This window comes from Molothrus ater, chromosome 6 (genome assembly GCF_012460135.2).
Source record: "Molothrus ater isolate BHLD 08-10-18 breed brown headed cowbird chromosome 6, BPBGC_Mater_1.1, whole genome shotgun sequence".
NCBI lineage: Eukaryota > Metazoa > Chordata > Aves > Passeriformes > Icteridae > Molothrus > Molothrus ater.
In genome coordinates, this window is record NC_050483.2 from 40074328 (window position 1) to 40093122 (window position 18795).

At 49.4% G+C, this 18795-nt stretch overlaps 1 protein-coding gene across 1 annotated transcript; it reads right to left on the reverse strand.

Annotated features, from left to right (window-relative positions):
* Positions 1 to 17381, reverse strand: TGFB3 (transforming growth factor beta 3). Its single transcript, XM_036384018.2, has 7 exons — positions 16814 to 17381; positions 11289 to 11452; positions 9881 to 10010; positions 8278 to 8385; positions 7327 to 7498; positions 6711 to 6864; positions 1 to 4375 (listed from the first exon to the last, which is right to left on the reverse strand). The coding sequence occupies exons 1-7, from the start codon at positions 17295 to 17297 to the stop codon at positions 4217 to 4219; spliced, it is 1371 nt and encodes a 456-aa protein (XP_036239911.1). The 5' UTR covers positions 17298 to 17381; the 3' UTR covers positions 1 to 4216.
* Between the last annotated feature and the right edge of the window lie 1414 nt (positions 17382 to 18795).

Genomic DNA, 18795 nt, shown 5'->3' on the forward strand with positions numbered 1-18795 from the left:
TGAAAGTCCAGGTTTTCTTTTACTAAACATAGTAATTTTATACAGCTTTTGTCCAATATTTTCTACTGATTTTGAATGTAAAATATAATAGATATTATTTTTAAAGAATTAGAAGGCGTATTTGCATCCTTGCACTAGATCCAAATTGCTGCTATTATTCTAAACCACAATTAATGTAGATTATAGGCAGCCAGTAAGACCACAAAGTAGTATAGTTTTCCAAGTGTGTAGATACCACACTGTTGACTCCGTATGCATTGAAAACTGTATTTTCATGATTGACTTCATTGTCTTTTGATCACCTATTAGAGAAGACAAGCCAGTACTACAGAGATGCTCTTTTGTATGCCACTATAAACACTTGTAATGAGGAAAAAACCTTTTCTGCACAGTGGAGCTGTCTCTAGAGTTGTGTTCTGGTCACTGTGATACTCAACCTGCTGTGCATTGGGCTTGAGAACATATTGAAGACATCTGCCTCCTAAGGCATTGCAATGGATCCTCTTCATGGGATGGCTGTAGTGATTGCATTTACAAAGAAACCTGAGCCAGACCTCCTGAATCTTTGCTCTGGTGAGGACATTCTAGTCACAGATAAGGAAAGCTTCAGAGCAGCACAGAAAGATAAGGATCTGTGAACTGAGAAAATGAAAATTTGATAGCCACAGCAGAGATATGAGACATCCCAGGACCCAGCAGAACAGAGCTATGATATTGCCAGAGGAGTGGACAGGTATGTTTGTCTTTTATTACTTTTGGGCACAGTCCATCTTTCTCACTGAGGGTACTCATGTCTGTTGGTTATATGGAAAGGTGAAACACCAAGCAGCATATCCCAGTTCACACAGTGGTAACAGGGATGGGCTTTATGTAAGTGCAGTGGGATTGCTAAAGCCCATCCAATTCAAAGCCCAGGGGACAAAGACTCATTTAGTCTGCAAAGAGCATTCTTTGCTGAGGTAAAAATGTACGTTCTGTACTCACTGAAGTGGTGTTCCTCTCAGAGCTCTACAGTGCACTACAGCCTGAAAAACAAGGTGTTCAAGTTCAGGTCTAGGCCTTTTGCAAAACTGTAATAGTTTGCCACAGAGACACAGGGGCTGCACAGATGGTTGTTTGATCATCTGTGTAGGATCTGCCTTATGGCACTGCAGAATAGGGTTTTTTCACTCTTTCTAACCATTGATCTTTGTTAAAGAGACAAACTGTGCTGGGATTGTTTTCATCAGCTTTTGTTTGTTTCTGAAAACAACAAAAGGGAACTGTTGAGAGCTGTATTCAGTGTTGGCAATGAAGATCCCACTTTTTCTTTCCCATTGTCTTCTTCAATTTGCTAGCTAGTAACAGCCCAGTAACTGCCCTCTGCCTTCTCACACAAGTGTCCTGAAACATTTTGGTACATTTGCACCCAGGAGCGTTACTCCTGTTCAATCTGTTACTAAGCCCCATGTAGCTAGTATAGTTTGTTGCTGAATTATAGCTGAAACACCCCTAGAAAAGTTACTTCCATTTTAAGAAGAATTCAGAGCCTGTCTCACAAATCTAATTCTCAAATGTTGCTACAGAAATGGAAGGCTGAACAGAAAAGCAGTAACTGAAATGTGTTTGATTTCAAAAATTATTGTTCCCATGAGTATACCTGTGTCTGTACTGGTTGGACACCCCAGGAGTCTTCACTCCTGATTTTCCATTGCCATTTTGTCTCCTTTGCCAAGAGGCACAAGGCTTGGTCTTTCTGCCACCCCTTCCTGTCACTGAGGAGCAACAGTGAACAAGGGCTAGTAAGACAGTCCCATTGCAAGGGGCTGCCAGGGTTAATCCTGGGTAGTTCTGATGTGCTCCAAGTGCCACACAGAACTTTGAGTGTGCAAGTGTTCTAGCTCAAGCCTTTGCAGCTCCCCCTCCTTGCTTCCCTGTTTATTAGCAAGGAAGCCAGCCCAGGGCTCAGGAGGAACAATGACCAAAGAACAGACTGCAGCTTGTAAACCAAAACCTCCCTTGAGGCTGCTACTAAAAGGAGATCAGAGAGAATTCCTATGCCAATAGGCATCTGGATTTCTCCCACACACACACACTCTCTTGCAGCTAGTACATTTCTGGTGCTATAGTCATAATGCATTTATTTGCTCCCTCCCTGGGCAGGTGGCAGGGAAGCCTGGGCATGGAGAGGTGCACAGGGCACAGCAATACTGTTGTGCTGCAGGGCTGATCAGAGCTTTCACACCAATCACACATGTCAGGGAGTCCCAGAGATGAAAAGGATAAAGCACTGGGTAGTGCCTCTATCAGGGTATGTGGGCCCTGGCCAAAATGGCACACAGGTTGGCAGGCTGCCTTTAGTGACCCACCCATGCTAACATCTACCAGCTGGTGATGGTTCAGGAAGGGCTGTTTATGGTTTATTAAGACATTTGAGTTTACACAGTTTGGCAGCCTCACATGAGCTATGTGGAAGCAGCCACTGTTGTGAAGGGCTTGATGGAAGAGCTGGATTGAGCTGGCTGTGGAGAGCCCTGGCCACAAGGGATTAACCAGCTAGGTGTCTTTTTACACTCAGTTGCTGGGGACCAGGAAATGGGAGGAGACAGGGACGAACCTCTGTGGTCTCTAGAACAGGACTTTTGAGTAGCTGTGTTTTGGCAAGTCAGAGACAGCCTCTGAGTCTCATGTGGCATTCAGCACCAGAGATTTTTACCTCTGGAACTATCTATGGCTGCAAAAGCCCATGTAAAGGACTACATTGATTTCTTGCCTGGACAGCATCTGTAATCTTTTTTATGAGCATGAAATCAGTACATGAGAGGAAGGGTGTGTTATATACATGGATGTACAGGTCTGTACTGGCAGACCATATATATCTTCAAATGGACATACAACATTTGTCAGCTGTGGCAACTGCATTGCCTTGGATATTTAAACAGTATTGTTGAAAGTGTTTTATGTTTGAGGGGAGCTTTATATGAATCTATCAAAAGCAGGTGCCAGCAGTGATGTACATGTCTGAAGGACTAGGTTGGAACGGGGCTCATTTACACCAGGTACAGTTTGAGGGTAATAAGAAAGTTCCATTTTGGAATTTTCTTGCTGACCTAAATTCTATCTGTTCTTTTGAAGAAACATTTTGGAAAGGGTAAAAATTTAGACTGAGTATGCCACAGCAGTAGCAGTTTAAAACCAGCAAATCATCTTACCCTCCAACAAAAAACTTGCTTATGAAAAAGTTAGCATCTCCCCCCACCCCCCAAATATTTATTTTTTACAAAGTTTTTGAGATTACTATTTTTTAAGTCTTGGCAGGTGAGACCAAGTTCAGGTCATCATGCAGAACAGGTGCAGACACCCCAAAGCCCTCAGAAACCACAACAGACAAGAGGTCCTCAGGGTGTGTCAGATCACAAATGAATAGGCCCAGTATTCAGGTACCCACAGATGCTCCTGCTCTGACCCCGAAATCATCTCTTAGAAACTCCAGGAAGCTAAAAGAGCTGAATGGAGACTTCAGTCACTCTGAAAATGGACTCAGCACCCTCTTTCCTTGTATTTGCCCACCCTTGGTAGGCTGACTGGGAGCCTTGCAGTTTGCATTTGGAACCCAATAGCCAGGATCTGTCAACTGAACTTAGAGGTTTTTGCAGACACAGTTTCAGTTGCAGGACTCCTGGAGCACAGCTCTGAGGAACAAAAGTCTTAAATTTATCTCTGAGCACTTCTCTTAGCAGCTTCCCTGCTTGGTGCATTTTCCTTCTCTAAGGAAACCTTCAAAAATTCCTCCTACAGGGAAAACCTTTAATACTTCAGGCTAATGGGGAGGGCTGAGGTCTTAAGATAGCTAAAGCAAGAATAGAAAACATCTCCCCTTTTCCATTCTTCCTTTCATCTGCTTTCTCATTCTCTTGCTTTCCCATCTCAACCACCTAGCATTCAAATACACTGTAGTTCTTCCACATTATCCTTTTCTTCTGCACCAACTGTCCAGCCATTTTGGAGAGTGTGGCCTTTGTGTCACCAAAGTACTTCCTAGAAGGAACATTACACTGCCAAGACGACCAAGGAGTGTTCCAGAAGAAATCCCCAAGGGCTGCCAGACTCTCAAGGTTTGGCACTTGGCCCTCAGCATGCGTAGTCTCTGACCCCCAGTTCTCTTTGTGTTAGCCTGGGAGCAGGAGAGTGGGTGCTGACAGTTTTTTCCTTGGCTTTGGGTGGGCCAGGGGTTCTTTCAGCTGCACTTGCAGGATTTCACCACCATGTTGGAGAGCTGCTCCACTTTGGGGGTCCTCCCAACATAGTACAAGATAGTGAGTGGCTCCAGGTCCTGGGGAACACAGCAGGGCGAAGCAGATGCCTCAGGGTTCAGCGTGTTATATAAACCCAGCACCTGCAGGAACAAAGGAAGTGTCGTGACAAGGTCAGGAATACATTTAAATTGGCTGAGGACAGGAAGGGGCTGCCAAGTCAACAAGTCTTGAGGTGTTTGCACTAGACTCATCAGAGGGTATTTCCCTGAGATGAGTAATACTCCCCTGTCACTTCCTGATCATGGCCTGCTTCTAAATGGTCTCACCTGCCCTGGCCTGACTCTTAGGAGTTTTTTGTTTTTTGGTTTTTTTTCCTAATGGTAATACCCTTGCTCTCTGTGACTGATGCCTGAGGGTTGAAGGAGTGCAAGTAGTCTCCTTTCATCTCTAATTTGGTACAGCAGTGTGTCACAATTTTTGCTTTTAACAAGGTTGGGTGTAACCAGCCTGGGGCCATGCTGTCTTGGATTCTATTAAAGAAACCAGAAGAAAGACTATCAGTGCTGCTTATTTCAACCAACATCTCCAGATAGCACTGGATGGATGCCAGTCCTCTCAAGTATCCACAATTCCCTCCCAGCTTTGAACTGTCTGATGCTTTGTCCCTCCACTCCATGCTCCAAGTCATGACACTGTAATACTGGAGCCAGGACAGTCCTGTGGGACCCCACTGGATTCCTCCTCCCAGCTGGCCCCAGCCCACAGATGACTCTACACTACAGCCATGTAACCACTACAGAACAGCTGCCACCTTTCCTGCCAGAAGTGACCACTTCTCAGCAGTGAGCATGATCTCACCTGCACTAGTGTGGTCTCTTCAGTGCTTATCTGGTATAAATGACAGGGTCTGGCACATTCTATTTGAAGTACTTTACAGTCTTTGGAGATGAGAGGTGCTAAGAATACATCCTGTTCTATCATCTGGACCCATGGAATCACTACTGTTGTGGTAGAAACTCTCTGGGATCCTAAGCAAAGTAGCCCTGGCTGTACCACAGGGTACCATGTGCTCTGAGCCACTACTCAACAGCAAGTTAGACTGGTGAGTTTTTCTTTTCATCATGTCTTTCCTAAGTGTTGCCTGCAAGCTGTCAGCAGCTATATTGTTGTAAAGTTTTCTTTGATCACTTCACTGACCTTAACGCTTGCTCATTTCCTTTGTTGTTTAAGATCATTAGGAGTCATTCTAAAGTCTCCTTTCTCTCACACTGATTCAGTCCAGTTACCTTCTGGAGAGCTTCTCAGGACAACCAGATGGTAAAGCTACATGCCCATTACCCTTTCAAAGCTGTTAATTCCCTTGCTTTGTCTTGTGGTTACTGCCCAGCATCTGTTCACTTCTTCATTCCCACAGATCAGCTGTTCCCACTGATATTAGTCCTTGAGCTTCATTGAACCTTACTGCTATGCAGACTGTCAAAAAAATGTTAGAATCTTTTCTGAAATATCATCCTTACCTAGTTATTTGTTCTTCAGCTGAATCTGTTTTTTCCAGTGACTTTTTTAGTGAAATCTGAAGTTAGTTTGCTAGTGAGCTGTTGCATTATCTGGATTGCTGCCTTTTGACTCTTGTGGGCAGAAGCACACAGGATTTTCCTCTGACTTTTCCTGCTTCAGCAGTAGACTGTCTGATCCTTAATCTGTCTCTCTCAATACTTCTCCCATGCCTGTGTTATTCTATTACTTTTATTTTTTTTCTGCTCTAGCCAGGCTCAGACTGCATTCTTCCCAAAGGCTGACCAGAGGTTGTGCTTAAGTTACCTAAAGACATTTGCTTTCTGCCAAGTTTTCACTCAAAAATCTCACTGCCTAGTAGCCTCCTCCCTGCTGTAGGTCAGGTAGGATTTATGCAGCTGGAAAGGATACCTGTGAAAAAGGATATCCTACTGAGTGGCTGTCTTCACTTCTGGAAATGGACATGGATTTCCCTACACTTTTGAGCTATAGCTGCCCTTTAGGAGCAGATGGCAGGCATATGCCATTGCACAACATTTTTTCATGACAACCTGGCACAGAGTGTAGAAAAATCCTCTGTCCAGTGCAAACTGCAGGAGAAATTTAGGAAGAAGATAATTACCAGAACTGATGTTTGATGTGAACAATTCAGTTAATACTATGGCCACTGCCAAGTAAGTACCCTAAAACCATCAGTTCTGCTCTTTCATATCTTATCTAAGAGACAACAGCATCTTCCTCATCAAGATTTGCCTGAAAGCAGACTCAGTACTGACTCCAAAGCAAGCACATTTTCCCTGCTGAACCACCCAGGCTTTTTTCTGCAGTTTCCTTGGAAGGTTTTTCACAAATACTGATCTGAACTGCTTATGCTGCTTTGGAAAGACTGGATATTGATCAGACTTAGGGAGGAAGGCAATCATAGCCACAAGCCCTGGCAGGATAATCTAGTGGATGTACCGTGCTGTGAGTGGTGTCTGCGCTGCGGAGGTACGGACAAGGGCCTGAACAAAAGTTAGCAAAGTAGCCCTTGGGCTCGTGGACCCATTTCCAGCCGAGGTCCTGTCGGAAGTCGATGTACAGAGGACGCACACAGCAGTTCTCCTCCAGGTTCCTGAAACACAGTAGTGAAGCACAGTGAATCTAAAGGGGGGCCTTACATGCAGTTGTGAGCTGCAGCTTCCTGAGCAGAAGGACTCGTAGCAGCAGTGCTGGTGGCATGTGTTGGCTGCATGTGCCAAGCACCAGGAGCAGCACAGCCAGGCAGCGGTGGCAGCTCAGGGGCACTGCTGCTGCCAGGCAGCTTTCCCACCACCCCTGCCAGGCAGGACCCAGCTGCTCCAGCAACTGGCATGGGGCTGCTGCAGGTCCCGCTCAGCCTGTGCTCCTGGAAGCACAGCCTTGTGGATCTCTTTGAACCAGTAGCTCTGTCAGAAGCACAGAACAACTCTGCTGAGCTGGCCAGTGGCCCTTGTGACACAACTCCCGGAGGGCTCTGCCTTTTCCAGTGGCATGGAGTCTCACCCGGCCTGCCTGCCCCAGGCATGGGGTCCCAGCAGGATCCCTTCTCACTTACCGGAAACAGTAGTTGGTATCCAGGGCCCGTTTCTTTCTTTGGCTTCCCAACACGGGGCTCTCCAGTCGATGTGGGGGTAACATCATCAAGATGAGGTGGGGATTATGCAAGTCTTTCTGCTTCTTCAGGCGGCCCAGGTCCCCGCGGCCATAGTCATCCTCACTGTCAATGCCTTCAAAAAAGAGGATTCACAAAGAAGAAATCAGCAATGTTGCAAGAATGCAACAAGACTTTTCAATTTAACACTCTCATGCTTGCTCTTGAACCAGGTTCAGGCAGCATGTCTACTTCTTCCCTCACAGAGACCCCTTTATTTCTGGTAAATTTGACTGTTGCAGGCCTGAAATAGAGGCTTATGGGCCACCTGTTTTACCATTTGCAAACTGCTGGTGGGGCCATTAATCCATCCACTCACTCCTGGCTTGAATCCCAGGATAGGCAGGAAGATGAATGGTTTAAAGAAGATGTCAGATAATTGGCACTCTGCGGAACAGCCTCAGAAATGGAGCCTGTGGGGGCCAGTGGCTGCTGCCCAGGGCTGCAAGCCAGGAGGTTCCTAGTTCTTAGGCCAGCCAAGCCACTGACTCTCTGAGCCACCTCACACAGAATGCCTAACTTCCTTGTGTTTCAGTCACTCTAACTGCAAAGTAGAGCCTCTGTGGAAATCTGAGAAGGCATCAAGTTGAACTTCCCAGAGAGACACTGAAATATAAAATTACTCCTTTCTGCAGACACTCATGCAAACCCACCCAGCCTGCCCTTACTTCTTTTTGTAACCTATGTATATAGTGGATATACCCATAGAATGAACACACAAACCCAGATATGTTTTAAGACAAATGTTACACAATGTGAAGTGCTTGAATACACAAAGCAAGACCTCATTTTTTTCTTTATATGCTTGAGGCTTTCCCTTCCCCAACAACCTCCCCTAACCCAGCTCTTTATCACCTTTGAACTTGATCTCCAGGACTTCATGCAAATTCTCCAAGATGTCCCCGTTGGACTGAAAAGTATGGCAAGGACAGTGTATGCTAATTTCCAGGCCAAGGTTGGACTCTGCAAAGAAGATGACTCCGTGAGAAACAGTCTTTCTCAGCTGGGACAGCTCCTGGCATAAAGAAGTTTTAAGGAAGTTTTACACAGCTGTGCTAAGCCCTAGACAATGAGTTGGTCTCAAAGTCAGGAGTGTTATCAGATTTGAGGAACAGATGCTGCCTTGGGAAGAGCAGAAAGAAAAATCCAGTAGCTTCAGCTTTGCCAAAAGCCTTGTTCTTGCTAAAGGGAACTTTCTAGAGAGGTAAGAAGGGTGCTTCTTGTTACTTTTTTTAGGCTATTCAGCATCCAAAAACATTTGTGAGCTTCAAGGAGCTTCCCTGGGAAAACAAGTATTTTGAAGAGCTGGCTTTTGGTATCTTAAATCAGTTTCACAATCCTCAGTACCTATTATCTGGCTTCTGCTTAGTGTCTGAAGGAGAAATCTGAAAATAAGCAAGTTGGATATGGACAAGTAATTTTACTGGAAGCATTCTTCTCAGCAGCTGCAACCTCCTGTTTTATTGAACTGCTAGCAGTCTCAATCACACAGACTTTCCAGAGGCAAATCTACTTTCATAATAACTTCCTGGACCAGTCATGCTGTGTGGGCCTGACTACAGGAACATAAGACTCTTATGAAAGCTCCTTTTTTATGTTGTGCCATGAATTAAAACATCTGGCTTCCTGGGGCATTGACAAGGTGCCTAGCACCATATATACTCTGTGATGTCTTGTCAGCTAGTGTGCCTGCCCAGAGCTTGCTGCAGTTCCAGCTCTGAGCTTCAGCCATCAGGGCACAACTTAGATTGCTTGAAATAGGAGGAGCCTGCAAGCTCACAGCTTACCCTTCCAGGGAGCAGCTGCTTGCCAGTACCTGCATTCCAGTCTTTAGTGGCACCTAGCTTCTATCTGTGTAGGCCAGTCCAGCTGTGAGTGGTGATGCCTTGTGCTCCAGCTGTGAATGGGGTCAGTGTTCTTGCTGGGAACTGCCCTGTAACTATCTGTTGGGCTGTCCAGCACTGGCAGAGGTGTGTTCTCTGCAGTGTTAAAGCCTCCAGCTGTCTAGGTGTGTCAGCCTCTGGTATTTCCTCACGTTTATACCTGACAAGCTGTACACAGCTAAATAAACCAGGATCCTTGCTGCTTTTTCCTATACTACATTTGCTCTAATTCACATCAAAATGTAAGCAAAGCATTTCTCATTTTCTATGATCATTTAGACAAGCAGAGGGGTCCCCTCTGAGCTTAGCTGTAAAGAATTTCCTCCAAGGAATAAATCCTTCTTCTGACTCAGCACACAGAGCTACATGGTGGGGCCTCCAGGAAAAGAGGCAGGAATATAGCAAATGTCAGACATTGAGGAAGCTCTCTGGAGGAAAGCTTGTTCTCAGACTGAAAGAACCTGTCCTCTCTGTGAACCAAGCTCCTGCAACAAGGGGAGCAGAAAGATACTTCCATGAGCATTGATCCCCATTTCTGTGGATGCCTTGCCACACAGTGCAGCTAAGACCCCTACCTCTGTGCAGGAGCCACTCACGCACGGTCTCGGTGACATCGAAGGACAGCCACTCAGGGGAGCCCCGTGTCTGCACATTCCTGCCGCTGAGGTACCGCTGCTTCGCTATGTGCTCATCTGGCCGAAGGATCTGTGTCAGAAGGAGTGGTGGAAAAAATCAGCCAGTGCCATGCAGAAGGAAGGGATGGCCTTTAGTCTTTTTTTTTTCCCCTTAGCTTGCTAAAAACTAATTTAGAAAGTTGGTCTTGGCAAGTGAGACACCAGGAATACCCTGGGTCAGGTGAGAAGGACATGCTTCACAACCAACTTGAACTCCAGAGATCTACACAGTGCTTATTTCTGTATCCTAAGCAGCCCACCTCTCTCAATTGAGAATTGTTTAGGGACACATAGAGAGGCAGAAGCACATGGCAATTCATTTAATGGATGGGTTTGTTTTTGTATGCAGCTGTGCAATATGGATCTGGATTTCAGAGTAGAACCACCAGTGGTAAATGCAGCATCTGGCCAAAAGTCACCTGCCCAGGAAGCCAATTTATTGAGTTCTCCCTTTGGCATTTTCAGGTGCCCTACATTCCAACTTTTGTCAAAACACAAAAGGGCTGTTCAGGTTTGGAGACCTCTGCCTCTGCTCTGACATCTCTTTCCACTTCCAGACAAACAACCACAGCACATTCAAGGTGTTCCTTCCTGCAGACCCACAGACCACTGAACCTATGGAGAAGCTCTGAGAACACCTCCTTGTCAGTTGTGTCATCTGGTAGAGAATTGCTCTGACCTTTGATGCTGGATTCCAGGAAGTCCTCAAGAAGTGCCACCCAAACACAATTTTAGCTGCACTCTTATGGAAAAGTGGACAGACATGAGCCTGTGGGAATGTGCTGCCTGGATGCTAAGCTGTATCATTAGGTGGTCCAGTTCAGCCTATTACCACTTCCAAGCCTGAACCGTACCTTATTCTGTCAGTCCCTAGGTTAAAAAAAACTCCAGATAAGTACAGGTGGCCTGAATTGTGCTTCTGGGGAGCTACTGCTGAAGGGAACATAGAAAGCAAGCACTATTTTTCTAGTAAATCAGTGACAAGACAGAGAGCTCCATCCATTGAATTAGCACCAACTGTCTGCAAAAGTCAAAGGAGTAAGACTGCCAAGGGTCCTACACATGATGTGACAGAAGGGTCAGAGCTGCTCCACTGATGAGGGGCTCCCCTTCCAAGTGGGAAAAGGGCAGCACCACATTGTAAAAGGAAAGGAAGGTGACTGTATCACTGCATATGGTGGAAGAGGCCTGGGTTACAGCATGCACTTTCTTCTCTCTTCTATGGGCTTCCACATATCAGCTGAGACAACCATTAAGGAGCCAAGCTATTCTGGGCTCAGAGACTGGGGAAGGTGATAAGAATACTCACCTGGAAGAGCTCAATGCGCTGCTCACTGCGTTTGGAGCTTGGGTTGGGCACGCGCAGCACCCGAAACTCAGCCCGGAATAGGTTGGTGCTGTTCTTCTCTGCTGACGACACATTAAAGCGGAACACATTGGAGGTGACACCTTTTGGACAAATGCCCAACTCATCTAGCAGAAAAAAATAGAGAAACACTGAGAATCACATCTCTGAGGGGCAGGATCTCAAGTAAGTATTGTTTGAGAAAGAGCTTTCCAGTAGAGACTTGTCATTCAAAAGTCTTGCCACCTGTGAAGCATGGCTACCTAGCTCGAGATAACACAGGATGAATTCACTCAAATTCGGTCTACATTGCAACATTTTGCAAACATTCCCCCTACTGCCATCATTACTTCAATGCTACAAGATGAAGAATCAGTAGAGATCAACCACAGTATGTTTATTATTATGTCTTCCAACTCTGCTCATCAAACGTTGCTAATACTCATGAGTTGGCTGCATCCAAAATGACAACCCCAGTCCAGGCAATGGGACAATCTCACTTGAAGTTAGTGGGGCCTATTCCCAACAGCTAGGATGCTGTTACTCTGCTCATGAGGAGACACGAAGCTACATACAAAGTGATCCCATGGCTGCTGAATCTTAGTTTTACAAATCTTGACATTGCCTCCTAGAATGGAAGCCACCCAGTGTCAAAAACCACAAAGCATGAGGTGTCAAAGACTTTATGGCAGTGATTATCCAATGTGTACTGAAAGAACCGGGGTTTAAAATTGGTTCTCACTCATGAACTGGAGAAGGACTTCATTAATAGTACTGGGCCTGTGGAGATACACATGAGCAGGAAATAATACAGCAATTTTCTGCTTCCATGTGTGCCTGCTGAACAGAAAAACCCATTTCACAGATGCCTCAAAAGAGAGGAGGTAAAATCTTTAATGTCCAAAACAGAGTCCTCAATAGCAAGTAACACTTTCTTCAAAGGGACCATTTTGGTCTCATGGAAGTCTTTGTTGTTGCTGTCATTTCTCTCCTATTGACCTTGTTAGCCTTCAAGTCTCTAGCATCGTGAAAGCTTCCTGCAAACAAGACAAAGCAGTTCTTGCTCCATGTCCACATGCAGGTTTGTTTGCAGCCCTGCAGAGCCTTTCAGATGACCTCTGACTGTTGTCCAATGCAGCAGGAGGCTCTTATATCTGCTGATATTTAAGTTGCTTCTAAACAAATGGACAGAAAGAAACAGAAAGAAAAACTATCACCTGTTCCCAGGCATGGTTCCAGTCTTTGACAAATAGGCTAGAAGCCCTAGCTGGAACAACCTTCAAGTTACATTCCTGACGTCCTGCAGGCCCTTTTTTTGATCTCACCGTAAGTATTTCCCCTGAGAAACAGCTTCTGAAAATGGGATAGTGTGAAACAGCACCTGACTGCAGAGGTTCACCTCCCATGCCAAATTCTGATTTCAGCAACACTGATGTTCACTCATATCAATGGAGATTAAGGTCTTCCTCTTGTCTTACACACAAATTCAGCAAGCAGGACCCTGCCAGTTTTCAAGGATGTGTTTTTAGGGTGCTGAAATTTTACTCAGTAAGCTAATGACCAGATGCTGACACTGGGCTTTAATTGGAGGAGGTTTTGTCATTACTACTACTGAACAGATCAGCATTCCCACACAGGAAAGTCTCTAGCCGTTATTGAAGAGGTGGCTGTTCACACATCCCAGGAGACCAGATCCCACTGCAGGCACGAGCTGGCCTGCCCAGCCCAAAAACCCTGCAACACAAGGAGTACCCCAGCCACACACATACTCCTACTGTGGGGACTCCAGCCCTGTGACCAATTCAAGGCTTGATGCTGCAGAAAAGCCCAGCAAAAACCCAAGTTCTCATTAAGCGCCCAAAGACATGTTCTAGCTGAAGTATAACACTGATTACTGTTCTGTATCCTAGAGCTTGGCAGATACTGTGTTTCAATAGCCCCTGAAGCTGCTTTGCACATTTAGCCCTATTAATAGTGCTGTTAACAGCCTGCCCTTTCATTTCAGACCTGACTGCCTGGCCGTAAGGGGTGTCCCAATTATCGTTAGAAATGCCTTTTTGCATCAGACCACTGGTCAGTCCAGCTCAGTATGTTTCCTACAGCAGTGCTTTTTCTGACAATCTCTTTAGAAGCTGCAAATATGGTCCTACAGCACAGAGCTGATGAAAGACACCTAATGTGTTATCATCTCCTTAATGCTTTTGGCTAAATTAGTCAGCCATGGTGATAAGACATTACATCTATTGTAATTCACCTGCTGTAAAAGAAAGAGCCACATTGCTTTCTACCTACTTCACCATCAAGGTGCTGCTCTTGGGAGACCTTCCCAATGAAAACAGTAATAGCTCTTTTCCCTTCCCTAAAAGTGTCATGTTCCCTTTGTACCCTGGGAACAAGCCCTCTGTGATGCAGAAATGGAGCTGTGTTCAGTGTTTCACTCCAAGCCCTGGGAGGCTAGAGTCTGTTTCTCTTAGCACGGGGCTCAGGATAGAGGTCTCACTCCCAGGAAACTTGACAGCTTTGTGGCAAAGTGCTTTTTTGCACGAGGTCACAGTCAAAGGGAGCAAGGGGATTTTTCAGGGAATTTGGTCCAGACCCAGCTAAGGTGTGTTAATCACACTGGAATCCAGACCTGTTCACCACCAGCACAGAACAAAGCCTGGAGGCAATATTCCTGCAAGCTCTCCCAGTCCACAGCTCTCAGTGGCAGTAACCAAGCCTGGAGACCAGGACCCTGGACACCCTGTGCACCCATGCCAGACTGTCTGGTATGACACAGCCTCACAACTGGACCCAGCTATTACTGTGGAGTCACACCCAGAGCTGTTCACTGCACCAGTGATGAGACCAGCAGCCTCTTTGTGTGGATAATGTAATAGAGAGAGCAGGTTCTTTTGGGACCTTCCACCTTCCTACCGCTGCTCTACATGAGGTGCAGGCTCACCACATGCTGCTGGATCCAGCAGAAACAGCTGTTGTTTCTGGCAAGCCCCAGGAAGGCTGATGGCTGTGCAGTTCAAGTTCGATGAGAAGGAAGGGTAGGCTGGCTGTGAGCAGGTATTGCCTCATGCTGTATTATACCTCTAAATCACCAAGGTGTTTCGTGCCAAAGCTGCATAACTTTAGAGAAAAAAGTTGATCCATCTGCAACTCTGCAGGTGGCAGGTTTGGAGGGAATAGATGCTTGGCCCTAGTGACCCATGACTTTAATTGCCTTGTCTCTCAAGCTGCCTTGGAAAATGGCATCTGTTTTTCCCTCAGGAAGGTAAGCAAAAAGCTATTTTCAGGACTGTTGCAGATGCTTCCCAAGCTTGAACATAACCAAGTCAGATCTGATCACGTGAGTTTTATGAGATCCCTGAAGTGAATGGCTGGTCAAAAGTAAGTTATTCTCTGAAAGAAAATCCCTTTAAATTGAGGCAGTGTACCTGAGAGGCACAGGGGAAAAGACCATTCTGTGAGTCACCAAGCAGCTCAGAGAAGGGATGGAGAACTTGGCTCTCTCGTCTGCTATTTTTGCTCCTCAGCTCTCCTCACTTTTGGGCTTTGCATCTTTGAAAAGGATGAGTTCTCCGAGCCAATATGACAGTTGACTAATAGTCTGGAGCTAGAACAGTTTGTGTGAGTGTGCACACATTTCAGACTTGTCTGTATCATCACTGCAGTTCCTTCAATGGAGTAGTCCTCCCCTTCCCCCCCCCCCCCCCCACCCAGGAGACAGGCTTTGGCTCAGAGCATGCTCTTAGATCACCACCTGGCACAGTGACAGAGTCATGGGAAAGTTGAACATCAGCCACTTCTGAAGATCCGGGGCCAAATTCAGCCATGGTGTAAGCAATGAAACTCCCCAGGTTTCAAAAAGAGCATGTCTCTTGCCACCACAAACTGTCTGGAGCTAGTCTCCCCCAGTGGGACCAAATTACAAAGTTCCCTCTTTCTCTGGGTGGTGGCATCTACACTACCCACTCCCAGAAATTTAATCTCAGCACTACTTGGTCTTTTGAACCTAGTATCCTATGGGCACATGGCACAGGATCGTTTCTACAGGAATTTTCCCAAAGCCACAATCCCTACTCATCACTCCTTTTCATGCACTGTTTCTTCATTCCACTTTCCCCTCAATTTTAGCCAAATCCACACCCCTAACTTCATTTGCCACTGTTGTGCTTTGTGTTTTCCCCCACCTCCTTCCTCCCAAAATGCATAGTGTGGCTGTACTATTTTGCAAACACTTGGTTTTCCCATAATATATGTTTATAGTTTCACAAATGACACTTCAGTAGATCAAAACCGCTGAAATACAGGTAACCTTTGCCCTTTCTGTTCCTTGAATCTCAGTGTCTGCTGAGCTAAGAGCTAATCATATAACCATATGGAATGCAGTCTGCTAAAGATTAAGTAAAATTTGTTGCATTACCAAATTGTAGCTTATTCCAGCTCATCATACGTCAAGATTAACATAAACCTGGCAGAGTAACTGCATTCTGTGGCTGCCTCCACCAAGTCACAGCTCCTCCCCAAAACTGCTGGTGTTCAAATCTTGTCCCCAGGGTGGCACAACATCACAGGAGAACACCCTGGATAGTGGTATGACCGCATCTTCCAATTCTAAGGAATCCCAAACAAACCAAAATGACTGCTTGTGTCTACATGTGCTTAGCATCTGCAATCTGCTTTGAGTTCATGTCTGCTTAGTCTCTGTATCTGCTCAGCTTCTGCACCTGAATCTGTTTAGTGTCCACATCTGGGCTTGCTCATCATCTGCTTCACACCTGCTCAACATCTGTCATGTTTCCTCAGCGCCTGTGTTCCCTTGGGGGTCCCTTTGGCATCACTGTCTGCTTTACACCTGCTCTGCATCCCTGTTGTCTTCTGCTCGCTCTCTGAACGCTCACACTATCTGAGTAACATCTTCATCAGTGTCCTCCAAGCAGCAGTCTCTTCAGCAAGCACCTCTCCACCTTCTGACTGCCGGCGCGGGTGCTGCACGGACCGGGCAGTTGCCGGTATCTCTGCGGCAGGCGCTGGAGCTTCAGAGGGGAGGAGGCCGAATACCTGCTGTCACCCAAACAGCAGACCTGCGCTGTCTCCCCGCCCGGTGCGCAGCATTCACCCCGCCACCCGCACGGCTTGCCGCCTTGTCCTGATGTCAGGGCTCTAGGCACGGGCTTCTAGGCATGGGCTCGGCTCGCCGCTGCCGCCGGGGCCTGGGCCGATGCCGCTCCGGGACCCCGCCACCCACCTTCCCCACTGCCGGCAAAGCCCCGCGCCGTGCCGAGCGCCCCCCGCCCCGCGGCTCCCGCTCACCTCCGTACCGAGCACGGCCGGGCGGAGACGCGCCCTCCGCCCCGCCGGGGAAGCGGCCCCTTCGGCGGGGGCCCGGCGCCCCTCGGCCCCGGCTGGCCGTCCCTCCCCCGCGCCCGGGATCCCGGGCACTCTGCCCCGCGGGCGCGGCACCCCGGCCGGCACGGGGGGAGTCCCGCACTTACTGTGTTCGGGGAGGCCCTGGATCATGTCAAATTTATGAATCTCTTTGGCATAGTATTCTGACTCGGTGTTGTCCTGAGAGCAGCTTTCTTCCTTCTCCTCCTCCATCTCCTCCAGCAGCTCCCGAGTGCTGTTATAGAGGGCCAGGATCTGGTAGGGCACATGGGCCGGCCCCGCGGTCTCCGGCGGGCTGGTGAGCCGCAGCTTGCTCAGGATCTGCCCTCGGATGGCCTCTACCCTCTTCTTCTTGATGTGGTCCAGGTCCAAGGTGGTGCAGGACGACAGCGAGAGGCTCACGGTAGCGAAGCTCAGCAGGGAGAGCAGCACCAGAGCCCTTTGCACGTACATCTTCATGTGTGAGGAGGCGGCAGCGGGGGCCTCCGGGAGAGACCCCCGAGCGGCGGCGAGAGGGCGCGGGGAACCGGGCGGTGTGCTGGCGGCAACCTCCCCAGAACCCGCGGGCTGAGGCTTGGCGAGGAGGTGCATGAACTCACTGCGCCGTGCGCGACTCAGGACTTCCAGGAAGAGCTGGCAGCGCTCCGCAAGGAGAAGCGGCAGGCGCCGTGCCTCGCCGCGCCGCGCTCCTTCCCCATGCGCCGCCCCGCGCCCCGCAGAGCAGGGGGCGCCCCGCCGCGCCGCGCCGCCGCACGTGTCAGCGGCCCGCACCGCCCCGCCGCCGCGGGGGGAGCGCCGCGCCCGCCCCTCTCGCTGCACCATTCATGCCCCCGCCGGGCCCCGCGCCCTACATCGCCCGGTGCCCGGCCCTTGGCGCCCGGGAGCGTGGCACCGCCGCGCTTCTCGCCCAGCCGAGAGCGCTGCCGCCGGGCCGTCCGCCGCGCCCGTGGGTTCCGCTGACCGTCGTGCCCTGGTCCGTACACCAACACCGCTCCACACCGGCCCGCCCGCGCACACTGCCGCTCCCCCGGCCCCGACGCTGAAATTTTATACCTCCCTCCCATGACGTCCCCGGGACGGGGCTCGGGCGGGGGAGGGAGCTCCAAGCCCGGCCTTCGGCCGCGCCAGCCCCGCGCTAATGGCTCCAGCAGCCGCGCAGCCCCCGCCGCTCCCCCCATCTCCCCACCCTCCGCCGCCCCCCGCGCTCGCCGGGGCCGCCTCACCCCGCGCACCCCGGGCCCCTCGGCGCGGGGCGGCCCCGCGCGCCCTCCGACGTGGCCGCCGCACCGCCCCGGCGGCGGCGCGCTGGCGCCCCCTGCTGGCGGCACTCGCGCGGCGGCGGGCGGGCCCTTCGCGGTGGTCCGGGCGGCGCGGGGAGGCCCCTCCCGCTTCCAGCTGCGAAATCGCATTAAAAGCCGCTAAAAATACCCCGAATACTTTCCTGATGTGGTTTCTTTCCGAGGGAGGGAGGGGCCGAGCGGCGGGGTTCGGCCGCCGCGCTGCGGACGGGGGGCTGCGGCGGGACTGGCGGCCCCGCGGGCCGAGCGCGGTGGCGGCAGGGTCAGGGCGATGCCCCTGGGCCCTGAAAGCCGGTGGCAGACGGAGCTCCGGGGGGTGTCCGGTCACGGCGGCCCTCGCTGCGGTGAAGGGGCTGCGTCGGGCATCCGACAGGCGGGAGACAAAGCACCGGCCGTGCATGGGGTTGTAATTCACAACCCGGGCCCATTCGGGTCTCTCTCCCGGGGCGTGCCCTCACTACGGCCACACCGGCCTCCCGCCTCAGTGCCGCGGGCTGGGCCGGAGAGACCAGAGAGGAGTCTCTTCTCTTGGCATTACCTGGACCCTGCCCCCAGCACCCAGCCCTTCTCCCGGAGCCAGCAGGGGGGCAGCCCCTGAGCCAGTGGCTTTGTGCCTCCCCAACCCATGGCAGCCGCTAGCAGCACTGGCAGCGCTGCCGAAGGACAACCGCTGGGTTGGCGGTGCGTTAGAAAAGTGGGGCAGGGACAGCTCCTGCGAGGCTGTGAGCAAAGTGGGATGTGGGCAGAACTCTCTGTGGAAGCAAGTCCTCTTGCATAAAGCAAGATCTTTA

Excerpts from the sequence above, each read along its gene's own strand:
- TGFB3 (XM_036384018.2), bottom strand. The coding sequence starts at position 17,297 with ATGCACCTCCTCGCCAAGCCTCAGCCCGCGGGTTCTGGGGAGGTTGCC. Across the intron at positions 7,499-8,277 it reads CCTGGAGATCAAGTTCAAAG|GCATTGACAGTGAGGATGAC; the intron begins GTGATAAAGAGC and ends TCTTTTTTGAAG. Across the intron at positions 6,865-7,326 it reads GATACCAACTACTGTTTCCG|GAACCTGGAGGAGAACTGCT; the intron begins GTAAGTGAGAAG and ends ACTGTGTTTCAG.